Below are 19,257 nucleotides of genomic sequence, written 5' to 3'. Positions count from 1 at the left end.
AAGGCACCCTTGGCATTCTGAGACCTTGAAGTGGTTGTCTTCGTCATCTTTGCCCGTCTGTCTTTTTGTTATGGGTTGGAATAGAAGTCGTCTTTGAAAAGGTTACTGCTGGTTGAAAAGCTGAGGACTTCAGTTAACGTGCTAGGCAACAGCATCCTTGCCAAGGAAATAGCATGTCTTCCAGCTAACTGTACAGCCAGGTTAGGGTAACTCCAGCTTCTCCTCTAAAGTGAAAGAAAATCCTCTCCTAATGTTCAGACTACACAGAGCCATGGTTGTTACTTCTCAGTCATGGCAGAGGTCACTCATTTTACCTGTAAATGGCAATGCTTTATTTTCCATCAGAAAACAGTGGTATCTCTTCACGTACCTGCAAATCTTTGTATCATATCCCCTCTTGCTGAAATAGGCAGCAGAAGCAATTTTCTTTGGAAGAACATGAGTCCCATTCTACTTTTCTGCCCTTACCACAGAGAGAAGTGCCATCACACTCAGAACTAAGCAGTCCAACTTCAGGTTGCTTTGTGTTTATCAAGGTAAGACATTGTAAGGATGATTTCCTGGAAATTCCCCCAGCCCCTTAAGAGAGACACTTCCCACTGTACTAAAAAGACAGCTGTACAAGTAAAGTCTTTTAAAAATATAGATTTATTTTAAGCATGTGAAACATCAGGATAGGCACAATTCTAAACACAGAAAGATTAAACATGGCCATGAACTTGCAGCCAGACAACACAAGCAATAACTTAGAGGCAGAGGTTACCATTTCACATACGAAACCTGCTGAAAATTGGTTATTTTTGGTACTAGACATTCTAGACACTGCTCATCTCAGTTTTAATTTGAAAATATCCTGTCATTCCTCGCCTTCCAAGTTTTTATTTAGAAGTTACTTGCGTAAATACATATATATTTTAAATATTGTATAAAGTGCATTCAGATGAAGGACAGAAAAAGGCCAAATTTCCAGTGCACTAGAGGGGACAGGAAAACATACTCAAATCATTGACTAGAAAGAGCTTGGTTTTGAATCAGAATTGAGTATTGGCACGGTAATGCAAACATGGTTTCTAGGAGACAATTTTAGAGTAGATAGTAACTACTAGAACTATGACTTGACAGCATATTTGCCTTGTAAGTGTTGCAGAGCAAGGTCACATTCCTCTGTTGATAATTACTAGAATAAAAATATGCTGAAGTTTGAAATGTTCCTCCTAATGTGATCCTGAACAGTTGTTACTGTAAACAACATTCTATTTATTTTGAAGTAGTCCATTAATTTATTAGGTCTTATTGTCTGCATTTTCCTGTAGATTGTGAGCTGCTGTCTTAGAATTCCAATTAGTTTTTTGTTGTTAGAAGTGCAGCCATTCCCATCTTTAACTAGCCTTTAAGCCTTAACATCAGTGAGTCAGCATGTCTTGTTCAGAAGCTTAGGCTTTATAGTTCACAAGTAGTTAAGGGAAATCTAAGGACAGCTAAAAGAAAACACCATCTTCAACTCTCAGCTTCTTGTAACTTATTTGTGTCTCTCAGAAACTTGAGAAAGGCAAATTAAAATACTCTGGCATCATTTTTTTCCCTTAAGACATGTTGGGGATGTAGAGGAATTGAGCAGCACCAAAAATTGCACTTGTTTTTACACAAGTGGACTCCTCAGTCTCCCTTCTGAGAGGTCACCGCAGTGCTGGAGCTTCTTACCCGCCTTAGCACAGCTGTTACTTCTGTGGAAGTATGAACTTAGAAGACAGTGAACAACATTCCCAGTATTGTGATACTGACATCAAGGACAGAATAGTTACAGTGGTTTTCTCCTTACATTCGAACAGCAATAACTCCTGATATGAAAGTAAAAAAGAAAAAATTTTTTTTTAATTGTAACTTCCATCTCTATTTTATATCAATTGTGCTTATGAATAGCTTGGGAAAAAAATCCTGTACAATTCAAGAGATAAATTCTTTAATTCAGTCATCCTTTTTGTCAGAGGTACTTGAGTTATCCTCTTCATTGCTTTCAGGACAAACTTTATTTCTTGCAATCGGTGTTGTTTCTGAGACTGGGATTGTAGTCTTTCTAACTGGACTGTGTTTGACTTCAGATGACTCAATGTCATCCTCCTCCAACATATCTAACTGGTATCTCTGTAGCTCTAGGTATGTAGTAAACAACTTGGCATATTCCGGATGCTTCAGTGCAAAGTGCTTGAACTCATCTGAAAAATATAAAAAATACAGATACTATAGTGCAGCAACAGAATCAAAGAAAGTTTCCGTGCCTGTTCCTTTTACTGAAGCTCATCTCCAGTTACTTTCCTCTGAAGCATCTCAGACAAATCACACAAAGTATCTAGGGCTGTCCTTCAACAGTTTTCCTGAGAAACGGGGTCTGAGAACCATCAGATAATTTCAGGGAGAAAAAAGATAGGAAACTCACTGTCAATATGACTATCAGAGTGCTCTTTGTTACAAAAGGATGTAACTTACCATAGGACAGCTTCCCAGTTTCATCTGCATCTATTTCTTTAAAGAGCATAGAAACGTCAAGCTCAGGCACTCCCAGAGCTGACTGTATGATAGAAGCGAACTCATCTTCTGTTATAGTGCCGTCCTCATCCATGTCGAAGAGCTAGAAAAGACATTACATATAGAAGTACTCTGGCATCAGTTTGCCTATGGACCTTCTGCGTACATCGGCCACCCGTATTAGGTTTCTAGTATTTAAGAGGTGATCTGCAAACAATGCCTGGGATTTGAAGAGACTGGTTGCATCCAGCTACTGTCTCTTGCAAAATATTTACTGTATTTTCTCTGGAATAAGACACTTAGCAAAGCAATGCACATGCTATAGTTGGGATTTGAAGTCTCTAATAGGAAAAGTATGTAGCAAACCTGCAACAACAAACAAAACCCAAACCTCACAGCATTTAGTTCAGTAATAAAACTCATAGAAAATCAATAAAAACAAAATAATAAGGAAAGACTTATGTTAATTGTCACCATGAGCTATGTTAAGGTCTACTGTATTCAGCCATTGTATACTGGAACATCTTAAGTTTTAGTCTTCATTTTCATTAAGTTATAGCACATCTGCCATCAAATTAAACTTGCCATAGTTTATGCTCTTGCCATAAAGTCCCTAAATTTTAGTATCTGTTACCTACTAAGGAATTATTGTAATTAACATGGGATTTTGGTGACTGGAATGCAGGCACTGATCATCCCATCCTTCCCAGTGCAGTGACAATAAGCATCTGCTATGAATCAACCCCTTGAGAAATAAAAGGGCTGGCTGGCTGTAAGCCTTAAGTACTTGCTACAGGCAAACTTCCCTGTTGTGAAGGAAAGTACATTCAGTGGCAGAGAAAACAAGCAGCAAAAGAAACCCCATAGTTCCATTTCAGACTGAAACGGGCTTTTACCAGCTGAACCAGCCATTTCCCACTGAAATTAGGAATTAAAACAAATTACTAGTTTTATAATCAGCTCAACTGTTTTAAGATACTGAAGAGTCTAGAAAACAAAACAATGAAATAGCATCAACAGCTGCTAGGCTTGCTTCTTCACAGGAATCTGTAGTGATACAACATCCCTGAAAAAACACAAATCACTTTGCCTGCTTTACAGATAAGCACTAGAGCTGTTCAGTGGATAGAATGGATTGCCAGAAAAATTCTGGTATTTCTTGAGTATGCATCAGTACTGAAAAGTATCCAGTTTAAGATGAACATTATCCATATCTCAGTATAGTTTGTAAGAACAGATTCGTGGGTAAAATAACTGCCTCTGAGTCAAAGACCTACTGAAAAAAAAATTACGTGAGCATTTTCCTATTCAGGGATTCACAGCCTGGGCAGCTCATGTCACCTATTGCCTGCTTGTACCTGAGTTCTGAAAGGAGCTACTGCTGCTTGACTGCTGGTACTATCAGGACACCATAGTACAACCCAATAGATGATCTTAGATGCAGCCCAATTTTGGATATGCCAGTCCTGAATAGCCCTTCTTGAATTTTTTCCCCTCTTTGTTAACCACAGTGACTTTACTGAGTGCTTGACCCAAAAGTGGATATTGCTCCATCTATTGTCTACTTGTGACATTGAAGAATCGCAGCAAAAAAAAACCTCAGGCGAAAAAACTGCAAGTGCTGCTGAATCATATTTGGAGTTAGCCTGCCAAGTTACATATTCATTAGTGCCTTCACATGGCTTTTGAAACCCTTTTCTATGAAGCGGATGCCTGCAATTCTCCCCCTTCCCTTCATACTCTAAATGTCAATTGGTTTAAGAGTATTACTCACATTTGCATAACAGATTGGAGCTATAAACTTATGATTTGAAAGCTAACAGATTTACAGTCAGTCTTGATTTGTCAGGTTTGTAGATTTACACTAAATTGAATTTACCTTAAATGCCATGCGAATAGTCTCTTCTGTGTTGGCTGGGTTACAAAGAATAGACAAACCAATTACATATTCTCTGAAGTCGATGGTGCCATCTCCATTCTGTAACCAAAATACGCATGGCAGTAGTTATAGTTCATATTGCAAATCACTTTAAAAGCTGTTGTATACATCAACTATACAACATGCACTAAGACAATTTACAACACTAGAGATATTTGTTCTTCCTGGAAAAAATACTAACAGCTCACTAAATATATGTAATACTAGGGCTAAAGTAGCAATATACGTATTTTCAATAGCTAGAAATTTGGTATCAATTTGTATCTTACAGAAACCCCAAACAAAAAAAAGATTTAAAACAACTCACAAGTTTTTCTTTAGTACATGACCCCGGAGAAGCCTCTAACAAGAATTGGAATACATGTGTTTAAGGTAAATGTAACAGTTCGTGTAGCACTGACACTTCCTAAAGTTCAGAGGTGAATGCAACATCCTAGTGGATGAACAATGGGCGGTTCTTCATTCTCATAGATCCTGCCTTTGCCTTCTGCAACTTGGGTGGTGTGGTTGGAGCCCTTGCCAGTGAAGACCGAGGCGAAAAAGTCATTTAGTACCTCATCCTTCTCCATATCCTGGGTGACCAGGTCTCCTGTTTCCTTCCAGAGAGGGCCCACATCTTCCCTAGTCTTGCCTTTATCCCTGACGTACTTATAAAAGTTTTTCTTGTTATCCTTGATGTCCCTAGCTAGATTTAATTCTATCTTGGCTTTAGCCCGGATGTGTTGTACATTTCAAGAAGAAATAGATTTTTAAAAAAGTGGACTCTCTAAGTCTGGGAAGAGCACAAAATATTTTCAGCCAAGCGAGAGAGGGGTGGTCTCCTGGGAAAATCTGTAGTGAACAGCCAGATCTAGGTTCTGTTTCTGGCTCTCCTACCAACTTCTAATGCCCACTTGAGCATACCAACCTTAACCTTGCTGCTTTGGTTTTCTGCTGCTGAACACGGGAATATGGAGCTTGCCAGTGGAGAAATGCTACGGCTGCCCTGTAGAGAGCTTTGAAAATCTTGGGTTCTATGAAATAGGGATTTCTGTTACTGAATTTAGGTCTTAAGATAGTCTTTGATTAACAAAATACATGTAATAATGGATTCAGTACTAACTTTTCTTTATCAAGCTATATATTTGACAGGATTTAAAACTGCTCAGATAGATGTTATTTAGCCTTCAAAACCAATTCAGGACTGTTTTGCACAGATAACTGTTATTTTCTTTATACTGGTGGTCTAACCAATCTTTTTTGAAGACGTGAAACCTTTGAACATCTTGTATTTTAAAGGCCTGTGAATTTTAAGGAAGCTTTTTAGCAAAAATATGAATAGTCTTTAAGATACTTTCATGTCTGTCTAAGGGATATAACTTTTGTCAGTTTTTAATAATTAGAAAAGGAAAATGTTCTCCCATAAATGCTACTTTATTTACGAATCTTTGCTTTCATTGTGCTGCAGAGTTTGACTTAAAATATTTTGTCTACATCAATAAGAGATCTGACTTTAAAATGTATCATTATAAACCTTAACTCTTAAAAAAACTGAAGAAAGAGTGTAGATAATAATTGTTCAAAGTTCCATGGAATATTATTTTTGGACAGTTTTATAGACTGTATTGTTAGCAAAGGATTGTTTGATGTCATTAGAATATTTTTTTATTTATTTTTAAAGTTAAGAATAAGTTTCACAGGAAAAAAATTGGAAAGTAAACTTTAAATAAAATAGCATCATTAAAAAACAACTTCGGAAATCAGCTAACACAGCTTTGGCTGCACATGGAAAAGTGACAAGAGCCAGTAAGGGTCACATTACTTTAATTAAAGTGCTAAAACCCAGTAACCAAAACCGACTGCAATCTGATACACGGAACTCCAGCCATCTGAGTAGGAAATAAACTCACTATACTTGCAAGATCATGTTGTGACTAGCTCTACTAAACCCTAGGATGCTGGCTACCTTCCAAATGCGCTGGCATTTTGGTTAAGGAGAAATGACAGGGCTGTTGCCTGGAAAAAGAGATGGGAGTTAAACTGAAAATGCAGGAAAACCTTCAGTGCTTGTGTAGCACCACTGCAAACAAGCACTTGCAATAGTCTTTCTATGCAGATCTAGCTCTGTTGGCAGCCTGTGCACCCAAGAATATTTTAAAGAAGCAACATGTAACCTGAGCTCCAATTCTCTAAATAGCAAAGTAGAACATCAATATTTATGTATTTGTGTTACACAAAATAACCAAAACATACCGTAACCTCAACAACCCTTGTTTTCTTTAAAGTAACTAGTTTTCTGCTACTACTTTCACTATAGCATGCTATGGTAACCAGGGGTTTGTTGTTGTTTTTTTTATATAATACAGTAAATCTGACACTTTGGGAAACAAGAAAGGTTGCATCGTCACGGACAGTCTCATTTAGAGTTGCACAGAGATTAGAGCTAGATAATCAGTTAGCTTTATCCAGTTGGCAAAGTTCTGTGCAAGGCAGATGCAGTCAATAAAGTTTAAAGTACTATTGCCCCAAAACTTTTTTCTCCCTGTAAAGCAACAGGAAAAATCAAGTGTGTGTGTGTGCATGTAGTAGCTAAGTAAACCCTGAGTCACAGGGCTACCACAGAGAAGCTACAACTGGACCATTTAGGGAGGAATTGCAGATGCACCTCTTCTGTTCATATCCAGGCTCAATCACCTAAGACACTATTGTAACTCCAAAATTGCCACCGCCTATTCTACATCTAAGTTCTAACTAGTCAGAAAGGGAAATTCTGAAACAAACCTGGCACAATGGTGCTCACCTAGAGACACCGCACTTTCCCTCATGCTCGGTTTTCTACTACTCAGAGCCCGAATGCCACTGTGGATAACTTTGTGCTTTTCCATTGAGTAACTGGGAGGGGGGGTAAATGCCATTAGGAAGGAATTGACCTCTTTCATCACAATTCAAGCCAATATGAATATTTTTACTGTTTCTTTCACCCAGTTTGGTATTAAACAAAGTACAGAAGGGAGGAGATGTCATCAGTTTGGAAAATACTGTTTGCCAAGTGTAGCTGCAAGATTTAGAAATCAAAGCTATGGAAATTTAGAAACAAACTCAAACCACCATACCCCATTAGTATTCAGATGCCTGGCAGGTCTTGTGTGGTATTTCTCAATTAGTCACCGCTGTCTCCCTGAGGAGGAGCAGGGGCACGTGGACTCTTACAGCTGGAGATGGCATGTAGTGTGTAGTGGCAGGCTGCGCTCCTCTCTCACATTCCAGTCAGCTAGCACACACCCTAAACAATTTGCTCTTAAAGCAGCAGAGCCCTTCTGAGAACTCTGCCTTGGTACACTGCAGTGTCAGAGCTGTTTTCATCAACTATGTAATCCTTAATTCAAAGAAATATACCTTTGACAGTTCATGTTATTCCCTTTTCTTTTACTCAAAAATTGACTTCTGCGATAGAACTGCATAACTAGCTTGAGTGGGATGCTTGTGCCCTAAACGAACTTTAGCTCTGATAGCCAGAGGTTGATTTTGGCTGGCTGTCTGCTATGTGACTGCATTATAACAGCAAGCTTCTCTAAATATAAATGTAGTATTTTAAGTTGTTTTCATTATAACTACAATAAGGCTTCAAGGAAAGAGAGACAAGACTAGTTAACAGAATTGTAGGAAGAAGAAAAAGGTTGTAAAAGTAGCCTTATGTAAGTCTTCAATTTTGTCCTGGCCAGCAGATAAAACTGACAATACCACTCAGGTTTTGCTTCAGCAGACAAGCATGAAGAAGCAGAAGTAGGAAGGAAATTAAATATGATAATGAAAATTCATTGATCATTATAGTTATTGCAATTCTCATGTTTTTCCCCTTGTTAGAAACAACTGCACAACTCTACTAGTGATTGCCTTCAGGCGAGCAGAGCTTTATTCCAGCTTAGCGAATGCTGACAAATCAGAACAGTAACATCACAAAGTGACACCAAACTTAACGAGCTTTTTATATAATCGTTATATACAAGCCACTTTACGTGAAGAAATAACTAAGCTTTGATCCTTCAACATATTCCCTCACTTCAGAGTCTAGAGATAGTTGCTGAGACAGACTGTCCAACTGGCAACTTACAGAAACCCTTCAGAAAAGCAGACTAATGCATGCACAAGAGGAATCACAGCACTTCAAGCTGAGCTATTTACCACTAGCTACATCTGCCTTAGAAAAAGGCAGAGACTACAGTTCTATAGTACAGAAGTGTAGCCTTCCATGTATATCTTCCAGACGAAGTTTATTCTTCTCTGCTCTGCCTTCACGAGTACACGGTCAGCTGCAGCCAGTCTTCAATGGTCATTTTGATCTGTCCATCTCCATCTTGGTCCAGGGACTTGAAGGCCCGGAACATGCTGTCCAGTCGTACCAAGCAGCTAATGAAGTTGTTGAAATCCATGCTACCGTGCTCATCGGCATACCTGCGCACAATTACCTGGCAGAGTTGTTCGTTCAGATGGAACCCTGCAGCCTTCAAGGCGCCTGGCAGCTGAGCTCTCCCGACAGTGCCTGACTGATCAGTATCATACTGCTTGTATACACATTGCCATTTCTTGATGTTGTTCCACAGATACTTAAACTCTTCAAAGCCCAGTTTGCCATTTGTATCACTGTCCATGACGGCTACCATGCTACGGCATGTGTCTAAGCTGAAGCCATCTGTCTTCAAGTCTTGATGTCTGGAAACCACTTTGTTCAGGATGTCCCTTAACTCTGTGGCACACACTTCCATATCATCTCCAGCCAGCTGGGCAAAAAGGCGACGAAACTGTCTGATCTCCTCACTCTCATAAGCTTCCACATTCGTAAAATGATTGCGAGGAGGTGGAGGTGGCTCCGGATTATACTGAGCTGCTGCTTCACTTATAAGATTGACAAGACCTCCAACAAGTCCTCCAAGATTCCCTCCATGTCCACCTCCTGTTAGGAGACCTCCAAGACCACGTGCAAGGCTCCCTCCACGACCACTTCCACTTGCTCCACTCAGCAAAGCTTTAGCGAGGAACATCGTGAAGGTTTTTTGAAGGGAGTTGCTCAGAGATCCAGTGCTTCTGTAACTCTCCGAAGTCTTATGGTCTCTGAGCTGGGTGTGGGCAAAACACAGCTTATCTGCGTGCTTAGACTTGCCCACGTCTGTGCATGTCTCCAGCTGCCAGAGTTATCTCACATCTCACTAGTTTCTGTCAATTGTTGATACACCTCTCTTTCTTTCTTTCTTCTCTGCCTAGTGAGCTTTATGTGATTTGAGGAATCTTTTTAGAAAAAAAAAAAAAGATGAGGCTGAAAGCCACAGAGCAGAAGTCTCGTAATACCTGTGCTCATAATTGAAGCAATTTGAAAAGAATCCTGCCATATTATTGTGACTGTTCCTCAGTTAAGGATGATCCTTAAAGATGAATGCAGCGAAAGCTTACTAGTCTTGTCTGTTCTTGCATCTTTTATGCCTTCAACTTTTTAGTGAGTTGAGCATTACATCGCTAATTCTAGTCACTGATGCTGTTGTGCCAGATAGGGAAAGTGAAAGGAATCTTGATTGCCCTTAATTATTTTTGTTGCCACGCCATTCTGTTTCCATATTGTATGTACTGTGCTTCAGGACTCGCACTACATGTTCATAGGAGCCAGTGATCCAAGGCGAGGAGGCAAGAATGAAGAAAGCACCTAGCTCTGCTAGAGTTTCAATGCATTCAGCAATTAAGGAAATACATTTGACTCCTCTATTTTAAAGCTTGTAAAGCCTTTTTATCTGGAAAAATCCTGAAACAGTTTTAATCAGCTTAAACAACGCAATGACCTCCCAAGGACAGGTGTGCTAAAGCTAACTTGATCAGGAAGAGTGATGCTGAGTTGGGACAGCCCCTCAGACAAGAAATAAACTCCAGTTTGTACGCATTTGTAGTCCACTACTCTGGGTGCACTGTAGCACGTATTGGATGCCTAGAAGGTGATTCTATGCTACGCTCTATTCACTGACACTTCTGGTATAGTCAGAGGGGCAATTTTTCTCATCTTCAGAGAGAAGCAGAGAACTGGAGAGATCACCACTGACTATGGAGTGGTGCCTAATAACCTAATAAGCCTAATAACCAGATTAACACATAGCCTCCTTTACAGCTGGAGACAGGCAAGAAGAGTCCTTACAGTGTCTAATAGCACCTTTCACAAACAAAGCAGGAACATACGCTCTAGTCAGCCTCAATCTGCCCTAAATTATCTACTTACAACTACATCAGTTAATTAAGTTGTCAGAGTGTATGTAAGCTCAAAATCTGGGGTAGGCAGAAGGAAATACTCAGCCATCTTCAGCAGGAAGATTATCATCTGATGGTGGTGCAGCAACTTGGTCCAAGAGATGGCTGTCATCTCACAAGCTACAAACTGAACAACCTTTTCCCACTGAAACTTAAGTAGTAAACTGTAAGAGTCACCTATCTTGCCTACAGGAATTGCTAGCGAGGAAGCATTTACTAAGCTGGACATAATGAATTAAATATCCTTTTGGGATGTGATTTTTAACAAAACATTGTCAACAAGTCAGTTAACCAACTACTCACCCTGTCAAAGAGTAGAAACAGCTCTTTGAGGACATCTGAAATAGGCAGCTTCAAGTACTCCGCAAACTCCTCGATTCCAATTCTTCCCCCTTTGGAAGCACTTGCAATAGCAGCAAAGGTATCCAACTGCTTTCTGACATGATTCCATTTTAGGCTATGCAAACATGAGGGAGAGCAGATATTTCTATACAGCAGATCTTGGACAGATGGAATTTCAGTAGGAGTTATTACAGTGTTCAAAGACGAAAAATAGCCAAACAAAGCATATGTGTATGGCATTAGAAATGCTGTACTTCCAACCTGATATTTTGTATGAAATCGGCAATTAAGGACTGCTTCCCCCCAGTTATTAATATTAAAAGCAGGCAGTTCTATGCTTGCGTATATCAGACTTCCTTAGAATAACTTCCCAGACCTTAGAATCATCAGTCCAGTTACTAGGCTGGTCTAGCAGAGAGCTTTTATTCACCATAAATTCACATCATGCTCTAGGGTGAATATCTCCTTAACAGAAGGAAACAGATCTCAGCTCTATTAGCTAACTCTCTACCCAAATGCTATCATTGCTACAGCCTGAGAAGTACCTGATCCCTCTGCAGAAATACACCACTGCACCTCAGTAAGAATAATTAGGGCAATTAGGGCAGATTGTTCCAGAGTTCTACAAATGGATATATAGCAAATATGTCATAAGTCACAATTCACTGAGCACATACTTCAGATTTGACCACAGCCACGCCAGATTATTTGATGGAGTACTGTATGATTAAGTGGTTCTGTCCTCAAATTCCACTATATCTAGACAGAAAATGTCAACACCACTAGGGAAACATGGCTGCACAGTACAACTAAGAACAAACAGTAAGCCACTAGCTGGTCTCAGACTGGAAAGAAGGTGTTTTACTTCCTATACCATACACCGCCTGTGCATCTCAACAAAAGCAATTTAAATTGGGCACCAAGATTACCATCAAGTGCCTAAAAGAGGTACTGCTTTATCTTCCTCATCTTTTGGTGAGATAAATCCGTAAGAGATTAGAAAAAATGCATTTTTTCCCCTTGTACCACTGCCCACAAAAATTACTTGGGATTAGTTCTTACTGGGATTTTCCTCACCTCTCATTTCCATATAGTTTATGTATGTAAATTGTATACATAAATACACATGGCCAAGTCAGTTGTCAGGTAATTTATCCTTTTGTAGATGGCCATCAACACGCGCAGCACTGCAATAATTAATGTTACTGACAGCTAAACTTCCCTTACTTGAGTTTCTTGCTAATTTTGGTGAACTCCACCAGCCCAGCTTCCATGGGTAAAGTCAGCTGTCCTGCTGAAATCATCAGTCTGCAATCTTCAAAAGTGTGATCGGTGACTGGCACATTCAAAGCACTGAAACAAAATTCAGGAAACAGAAAAATCAATTTCTTATGTTAAAATTACTTTTAGTTGACTGTTTCCCTTCTCTGTCTCAATTTGGCTTTAATGCTAATATACAGAACAAATGACAATTCATTCTTGCACTGCTGCAAGTAGAATAAAGCAATACAAACGATTTTGTGTAATTATGAAACCATACTTGGAAACTATATTATGGAGGTGTCATGATGTTTTAAGATTTACAGTCTTGTAAATGCAGCCCAGTAACCTTGGAGGACAAACGACCCACTTCTTGCCAAGCAAATACAGGAGTAATTTTTTCCAGCTTTCCATGAAGTGAACATACTATTTTCCAATGTAAGACAACCTTCTTTATGCTCCATGTAAAAACCCATCAGGGTGTTTTAGTACAGGAATTTGACACCTTTTAGTGTAAATCTAGAGCAATTCCTATGTATGGTACCTGGGACTTGACTAAGTTGTATTTTATGTCTAGGACCTATATGGAATTGCTAGATATAAAAGAAAAGTTCTCAAAGATTTTCTTCATGCCTGATTACATACATTGCCATTGTTTGCCGGACTCTGTTGGCAAAAAGAATGGGATCGTTCTTTTCTTCTTCAGTAGGAACATGAACAGGCAGAAACTGAAAGAGATGAGTTATCCAATCATTTCAACAGTCACCACTTTATTAACAGCATGGACAATTTCTTATTATTGTTTGCAATAGGGGAAAAACAGGAGGAAAAAAATCAGCCATGCAATGAAGGAACTAGACACTAGAGGTCTCACCCGCCTTAGAAACCACTCGGGCTCTTCTGCCCTAGCCAAACAAATAAGTTTAGTCCAAACCTGCCTCTTAAGGATTGGTAGAAGCTGCTTTAATATGAAAAATCAACCCCCCAGAGAAGGAAAGTATAATAAATGCACACTTAGTTAGAAAATTAAATGCTACATTGGTAAGAATGTGAGTCTGAAATACTGTACACTCCTTTTCAAAGATGCTTTATAAGTGATGTTATATACTGGAACAGTGTATGAAAAATTTGTAATGTTTTTAAACACATACTGCAGCCCCACCTTGTACCTGTTAATTGTATCTGTCAGCATGTGACTGATAAGTTTCCTGTAAGTTTTTCCGCCCTGATAAAAACATTAAGGAATCTTAGTTCTGAATTGCAAATATAGCACTAACCGGATAGAAATACTTTAAAATTTTGAAACTCCAAGCAGAGAGTAAAAAACCCCAACAAAACAACCCCCTCTCCTCCCAGAGCTAGAAAACACCCTAGAAATCTAAATGGCAACGCTTTTACTGTTGAGGACTTATTCAGTGTTAATATGTAAGAAGCTGAAGTAGCATTTCACTAAAAATGTGCTATAGATGAATTATTATCTATCGTGGCATGAATCAGCGTCTGTTTGTTTGCAAAGTGGTGTGTGTGGAGGAGTGTTTTGTTCTTTCTACTTCAGTCTACAGTGCTCACTTGCAGCTCTGCGTACCATGCCTTTTCTCACTTATGGTTATCATTTATCTCGGTTCTGCTACTCCCACCCTGCAATCTTACCTTTAAATCCTAGAATACAGCAATTCTAGAATAAGTATAAGGTGTTTCTCATAGTTCACTGGAAGACACAGTTGCTAATTATGTGTCAATATGTTTCTTCAGTTATACAGTTATATTGCAGTTGCTGGTGATGCACTAATATAGCGGTAACCGTCCCATATAAATGCAGTCCATCCCGAACAGCCTTTTTATGTTTGTTTTTAAAGAATGCTGCCTCTTTATGATTAAAAACACTAAGTTTATGGAACTGGTTATCTGTCAAAATAGCCATAACGATTTTCTGTTTATAGCTAAAAGTTGTATCCCCTGTAAGGCAGCAGGGGTCCAGCTGTTCACACAAAGGTTTGAGATTTCATTCCTTCAATAAGCAGGTGCCAGCTCTATTCAAGTCTGACGTATGTCCCTGCTTATTACAGCTCCCCTTCAGAAGTCAGGTAACTCTTAAATTGAGGAAGCACAGGCACACTGTACAGACACAGAGAACTGTGTCATCACTGGGTGAGATGAAGTCATAACTCTGAGAAGTTTATCTATGCAAACATGCGTCGTGGTCTTGAAAGTGGTCATTACATCATTTGAGGCTGAGGTCTTGCTCAGGCAGCAACCTAAATTTCTGGTAGGTTAAACAACACCTCCATCCCCTTCAAAAAAACCCACCTACAATTATTCATAGAACCAGTTTGCCAGAAACCACAGCTGGGGATGAAGAATTTGGTTTCTTGGCCTCCTGAGGTGGCACACATAATCGCAAACACACCCAGATGCTTATCTGGTGAAGACTAGTAAGTATACCTTCCTTGTCAAATTGTAGCCCTGCAAGAAAAATTCTTCACAGCTCTTTCAGTAGCAAAAATACTTCTCTGATCTGCTTTTGACCTAGTCTCTCTTCGCACAGAATTTGCCAAATGCTGTATCTTTTCCAGCCCTAAAACTCACTGCCAGGTTCACTGTTTAATCTTCAATATCCACAGTTTGTTAGAATATGACTAGACATGCATGTGTGTGTTCCTTGGACTACAGGAGTAGGGCACTGTTCATGCAGAGCAGGAGTGGAGAGGCCACCTGCTCACAGTACAGGACATCACCACAAGTGCAAACTCCTACGAAGAGTAGTCTGATTCCCTCCTTCCCCAGGCAAATCTGTCCCTTCTCTTTTTAGAAATGGAAGGACTTTTCCATTGATGCTAAGAAATTAGTTCCACTTTGGGGACATGCTACTGTGAAAGCTGCATATTTTTTCATGTTCCAGTTTCATCTTTTGGAACTTGAGATTTATTTTCTAACAGGCAAGTTTGAGTTCTGTTCAGAAGCAGGGGAAAATAAACCTTCTACTGGAAGGGCTATGTTAACTATTTCTTGCTCCCACATATATAAGTGGCATAGATAATGTCCTTCTGTATAAAATTATTAGGAGAATTGGCTCTTTAGTACACCTTCTACAAATATGTGTCTACTGTATGTACTAAACAGTAACAAAGTGTTCCTTTAGAATTAATTGTTTCCCAACAAAGACAATATTGCTGATTGTTAGTAGTAGCAACACTGCTTGTATTCATAAAGCTTTGCACAACTTTGCTGAATTCTTTGTTTTGCAAATGAACAGCAAAACCTATCAGAAATTCTCCCATTTCTCAGGTCCCTAAACATACGTGGTCCGCATGACAATACTTTGTGGTTGGGTAAGGAATGTGAAATACAACACTTAAGCAAACTGATCACACCTCAGTTATCTGGCTCCTCACTACGGTGTTTTGAATGTTGACTCTCTGACAGGGAGCAGTTAAAGTAGTGCTACTATGAAGTGTGTGTGTTGTTTCAGTTGTCATTCACCTGTCTGTGCTGTGCAGCTGATTTAATGATCAAGGGAACCGGTTGATTATACAAGGCTCAGTACAAGTACTGGAGTCCTTAAAGAAGCTCATAGTTGCAGAAACCTTTTAGAGTTCAGTCTGGGAAGATGGTAGGAAGACAAGGATACTTTGAAGGGAGCAGGGAAACGAGAAAAGAGAGAAGTTATCTTTAACAGAATGTATTATCTATAATTCTTAGTTTTAACATCTGTAAAATGCATGTGGTGATAGTTAGCAATGATTTTACAATGCTTTAAAAATAAAGGCATTTCTGACAGCTCTCTCTTAGGAATTCATCAGATTAAGTGACACATAGATACGGACAACAAATCTAAATATATTACTCACCGTGATTCTGTTCTTGTTTCTGAGACATTTGTTTATTGTTCACTAACAGGGACTAATAAAGGAATAATGCATTTATGTCAAAGTATAAATTCCTTGGTTGCTGAATCTTAGTACAAAAACATCTCTAATTCTTACCTCAACTTCTACTCTTGTGAAGAGCTGACACAGTGTCATTACGCACAGCTCTTTTCTGCAGGCAAAGAGGAAGAAAAATACATTTTACTTATTTAAAAACAAAGTATTTGCACATCGGTAGCATTGACAAAACCACAGCCAATATTGGGCAAGGTTTTTAAGTACCTTGCAGTGAAGTTCCCTGAAATGTTGCTTTTGACATTTTTTCTACAAGGCTTCTGCATGTACCTGCTGCTTGCTCATCGGGCAGGCGGCTTGCTGTCTGTTGTCATGCGTATTAGAATACTATCCAGTTCTTTGGCTGGCAAAATTTATGTATGTTACCTTATCTTTAAAGAGGTGAATACATACTGGACTTTAAAGCTTTAAGAGCTCTGATTCTGAGAAGTAGCTTTACTCTATCTCTTATTCGTTCATCTGCAAAATGGGACCAGTAACTACCTTCTGCAGAACTGAAGCAAGGATTTGTTAGTATTTGCTAGCCATCTGCAAATTATAGTAGTGTTTACGTAAGTGTGTTAATGAAGCGTTGGTATATTTGGGACCTTCAGTGCTTTTAGAAAAAGTCACAAATTTTAGTATCAACATGTAGGGGGATGAAGAAACTGCAAAAGATGATAAGCATGATCGCTTCCACTTCTGACTTGTTCTTTTCACTGTGATTTTAAAGCAGAAATGCACATTTTCTCTTTACTTTAAATCAGGGAAATTATAATAGAAAACTTTCAAGCAATCTTTCTTCTGTTCTTGTTTTGCAAAAAAGAGGAAAGGAAAAGGCAGGAGAAGAACTAAGGGATCCTTTCTACTTTCTGCAGGAATCCACTATTAACACTTAATTTTCTAACACATAACATTAGGTTTTCCTCCCAGTAAGGCACAAAAGTAAGAAAGAAGTTGTAAGAGAAAGCAGAAACTGTGTCAGGAGGTTTCTGAGAAGGAGACTGGTGCTGTCCCATCCTGGCTGCGAGATCCAGGAAGTTTTACAAAGAGTGTGACAGTTACGCATTTTCTGATCTGCAGGTTTGTGGGGCGGATGTTCTTCCCATTCCAGTTATTTTTATTAAGAATCTCCAGATTCTACCCCATCCGTCCCTTCTCCTCCCATGCTTTTGCCAGGCTGCTCCTTTCATCTTCTCACAGGTGTCAATTTGGGCCTTCACCATAGAGCAGTTCTCAATTTTTAGTGAATGGGCAGCCTCCTCCCTTCCACAGCAATACCTCTCATTTCACTTCTTTCTTCACCTATTCCTACACCAGCTCTCATAACTGAAGATGTAGCTCTTTTTCAGTCTTCCAGCCTAAATCTTTCACAGGGGAAACGTGCCGCATGCCATTGCACTTGCAATGTTCATTACAGTATGTTAGTAACTGTAACAGCGGTATTAATAATAGCAAAATATTCTTGGAAACTGAGATGGACGTTTTCATCTAGGTCAGCTTTCCTAATGTCCATTCCCTGAGTGTGCAGGTGCTAGGATTAACTAATGATCGCTTAAAAGGTGCTTATGATGTGCTCCACTAGTTCAGACATGTTTCAAAATTAGCTGCCTTAAAAATTTTAGTCCCTTAGTAAATCAGCACTTAGTGTACTTAGATACACTACATATTCCATTGAAAATGTGGTATAGGGATTCTGCAAATCCACACTTTAATGAATGTTTATAAGATGAAAAGTATTTTCCAGACATATTTTCAGTGCAGCTGTAAAGGTTTTTTAATACTGTAATAAAATATTTTAGCATATTATAAGGCCACCTGTGTTGAGAAATAAACACAGATCCATTGCCTAACTGGTTTATTGAAATATTTTTCATTATTTCAATGTCAGTTACTATATATAGCCTCTTCACTGGGATCTCAAAACAACTGCTTCTGTTGACTAAAGCAAAAATAAAAATCTAAAGAAGAAACCTAGATGTTTGGATGGGGAAAGATGGGAAAAATGAACATTTGTTTTGCCCATCTTCTTCATTTACTCTCATATGACTTCAAATGAGATGGAGGAATGAATGAAAATAACATTTTTTTTGCTTGTTTGTATACCATGTGGGAAACTGTAAACATCTATGGATTTTGATGACTATGATTGTTTCCCAAAGAAAAAGAATTTTAAATCTTTCTTTTGCTCTAGTGTAATGTGCAAAACATAGGAGAAAATTAAACAAAATGGTGGCAGAGCTGGAAACAATGCTTCCCCATTTGCAAACCCTTTCTCTAGCCATTCAGATGTGAAATCTACTGCATGACAGCATTATCCCCAAGTATTTCCCTCTCATATAAACAGATCTAGAAGAATATGTGTCTTGGCTTAGCTGAATCTGTTTGGCAGACTGTTTAGCAATGGGGGAAAAAACTTCTATATGTAATTTTCAGTAAGATTAATAAACTTACAATGAGTAGCCCTGCCACGTCCAGGTCACAGTATCCTAAGGAAAAAAATAAAATACAGAAATGTATGACAAAACCACATGAAAGTTAGAGAGAGAGAAGTTACAATATAAAACAGGCACAAGTTTAGTAAAAGCAGATGATGGTTTTATAGTCCTGTAGTGAAAATAAATAAAGTTGTCACAGCAACCAGGATTCTTTGCCTTAAAAATTTAGAAATAAGGATGGCAGAATGTTGATAATATCAACAATTGGGAATAAAATTTATACAGTTACTTAGATATTTTAAATCATTCATTCTGATCCAAATAACAGAAGTAGGAAAAAAATAATCTAGTAAGACTTTTTCAGAGGATTTCACCAATCCCTTGAGAAAGGCGCCCTCAATAAGTATGTTTGGTTTCGTTTTTAAGGACATTTATGCATTGGGAAACTATCATGCTTTTTTTACTTTGCCTTTTTTTTTTCTTATTCTATGTTTATTACTTCTTACATATAATTTTTACAATGTATACTGCAGATCCTTAAATCCTATCAGTGAAATGCCACACCAATTCCCTT

General features: G+C 38.7%; 2 protein-coding genes across 2 annotated transcripts in view; both read right to left on the bottom strand.

Moving 5' to 3' along the window:
* Window positions 1-630: 630 nt before the first annotated feature.
* Window positions 631-19,257, bottom strand: part of LPCAT2 (lysophosphatidylcholine acyltransferase 2) — a 32,713-nt gene continuing 14,086 nt past the window's right edge. Inside the window, exons 7-14 of the mRNA XM_074583158.1 lie at window positions 18,700-18,734; window positions 16,309-16,363; window positions 12,971-13,053; window positions 12,293-12,418; window positions 11,027-11,180; window positions 4,403-4,501; window positions 2,485-2,626; window positions 631-2,213 (exon numbers count right to left, since the gene is read on the bottom strand). Of these exons, the coding sequence (XP_074439259.1) occupies window positions 1,966-2,213; window positions 2,485-2,626; window positions 4,403-4,501; window positions 11,027-11,180; window positions 12,293-12,418; window positions 12,971-13,053; window positions 16,309-16,363; window positions 18,700-18,734 (942 nt within the window). The 3' untranslated portion in view covers window positions 631-1,965. The remainder of the gene's footprint in view (window positions 2,214-2,484; window positions 2,627-4,402; window positions 4,502-11,026; window positions 11,181-12,292; window positions 12,419-12,970; window positions 13,054-16,308; window positions 16,364-18,699; window positions 18,735-19,257) is intronic.
* On the bottom strand, window positions 8,333-9,618 carry CAPNS2 (calpain small subunit 2). The gene has a single exon (XM_074583159.1). The coding sequence runs from the start codon at window positions 9,478-9,480 to the stop codon at window positions 8,734-8,736; it is 747 nt and encodes a 248-aa protein (XP_074439260.1). The 5' UTR covers window positions 9,481-9,618; the 3' UTR covers window positions 8,333-8,733.

This window comes from Larus michahellis, chromosome 4 (genome assembly GCF_964199755.1).
Source record: "Larus michahellis chromosome 4, bLarMic1.1, whole genome shotgun sequence".
In the NCBI taxonomy this organism is placed as follows: domain Eukaryota; kingdom Metazoa; phylum Chordata; class Aves; order Charadriiformes; family Laridae; genus Larus; species Larus michahellis.
Note: the sequence above shows the minus strand (reverse complement) of the source record. Positions and strands in the feature narration are given on the sequence as shown.

Coding starts and splice junctions, on each gene's coding strand:
- CAPNS2 (XM_074583159.1), bottom strand. CDS start 9,480: ATGTTCCTCGCTAAAGCTTTGCTGAGTGGAGCAAGTGGAAGTGGTCGT.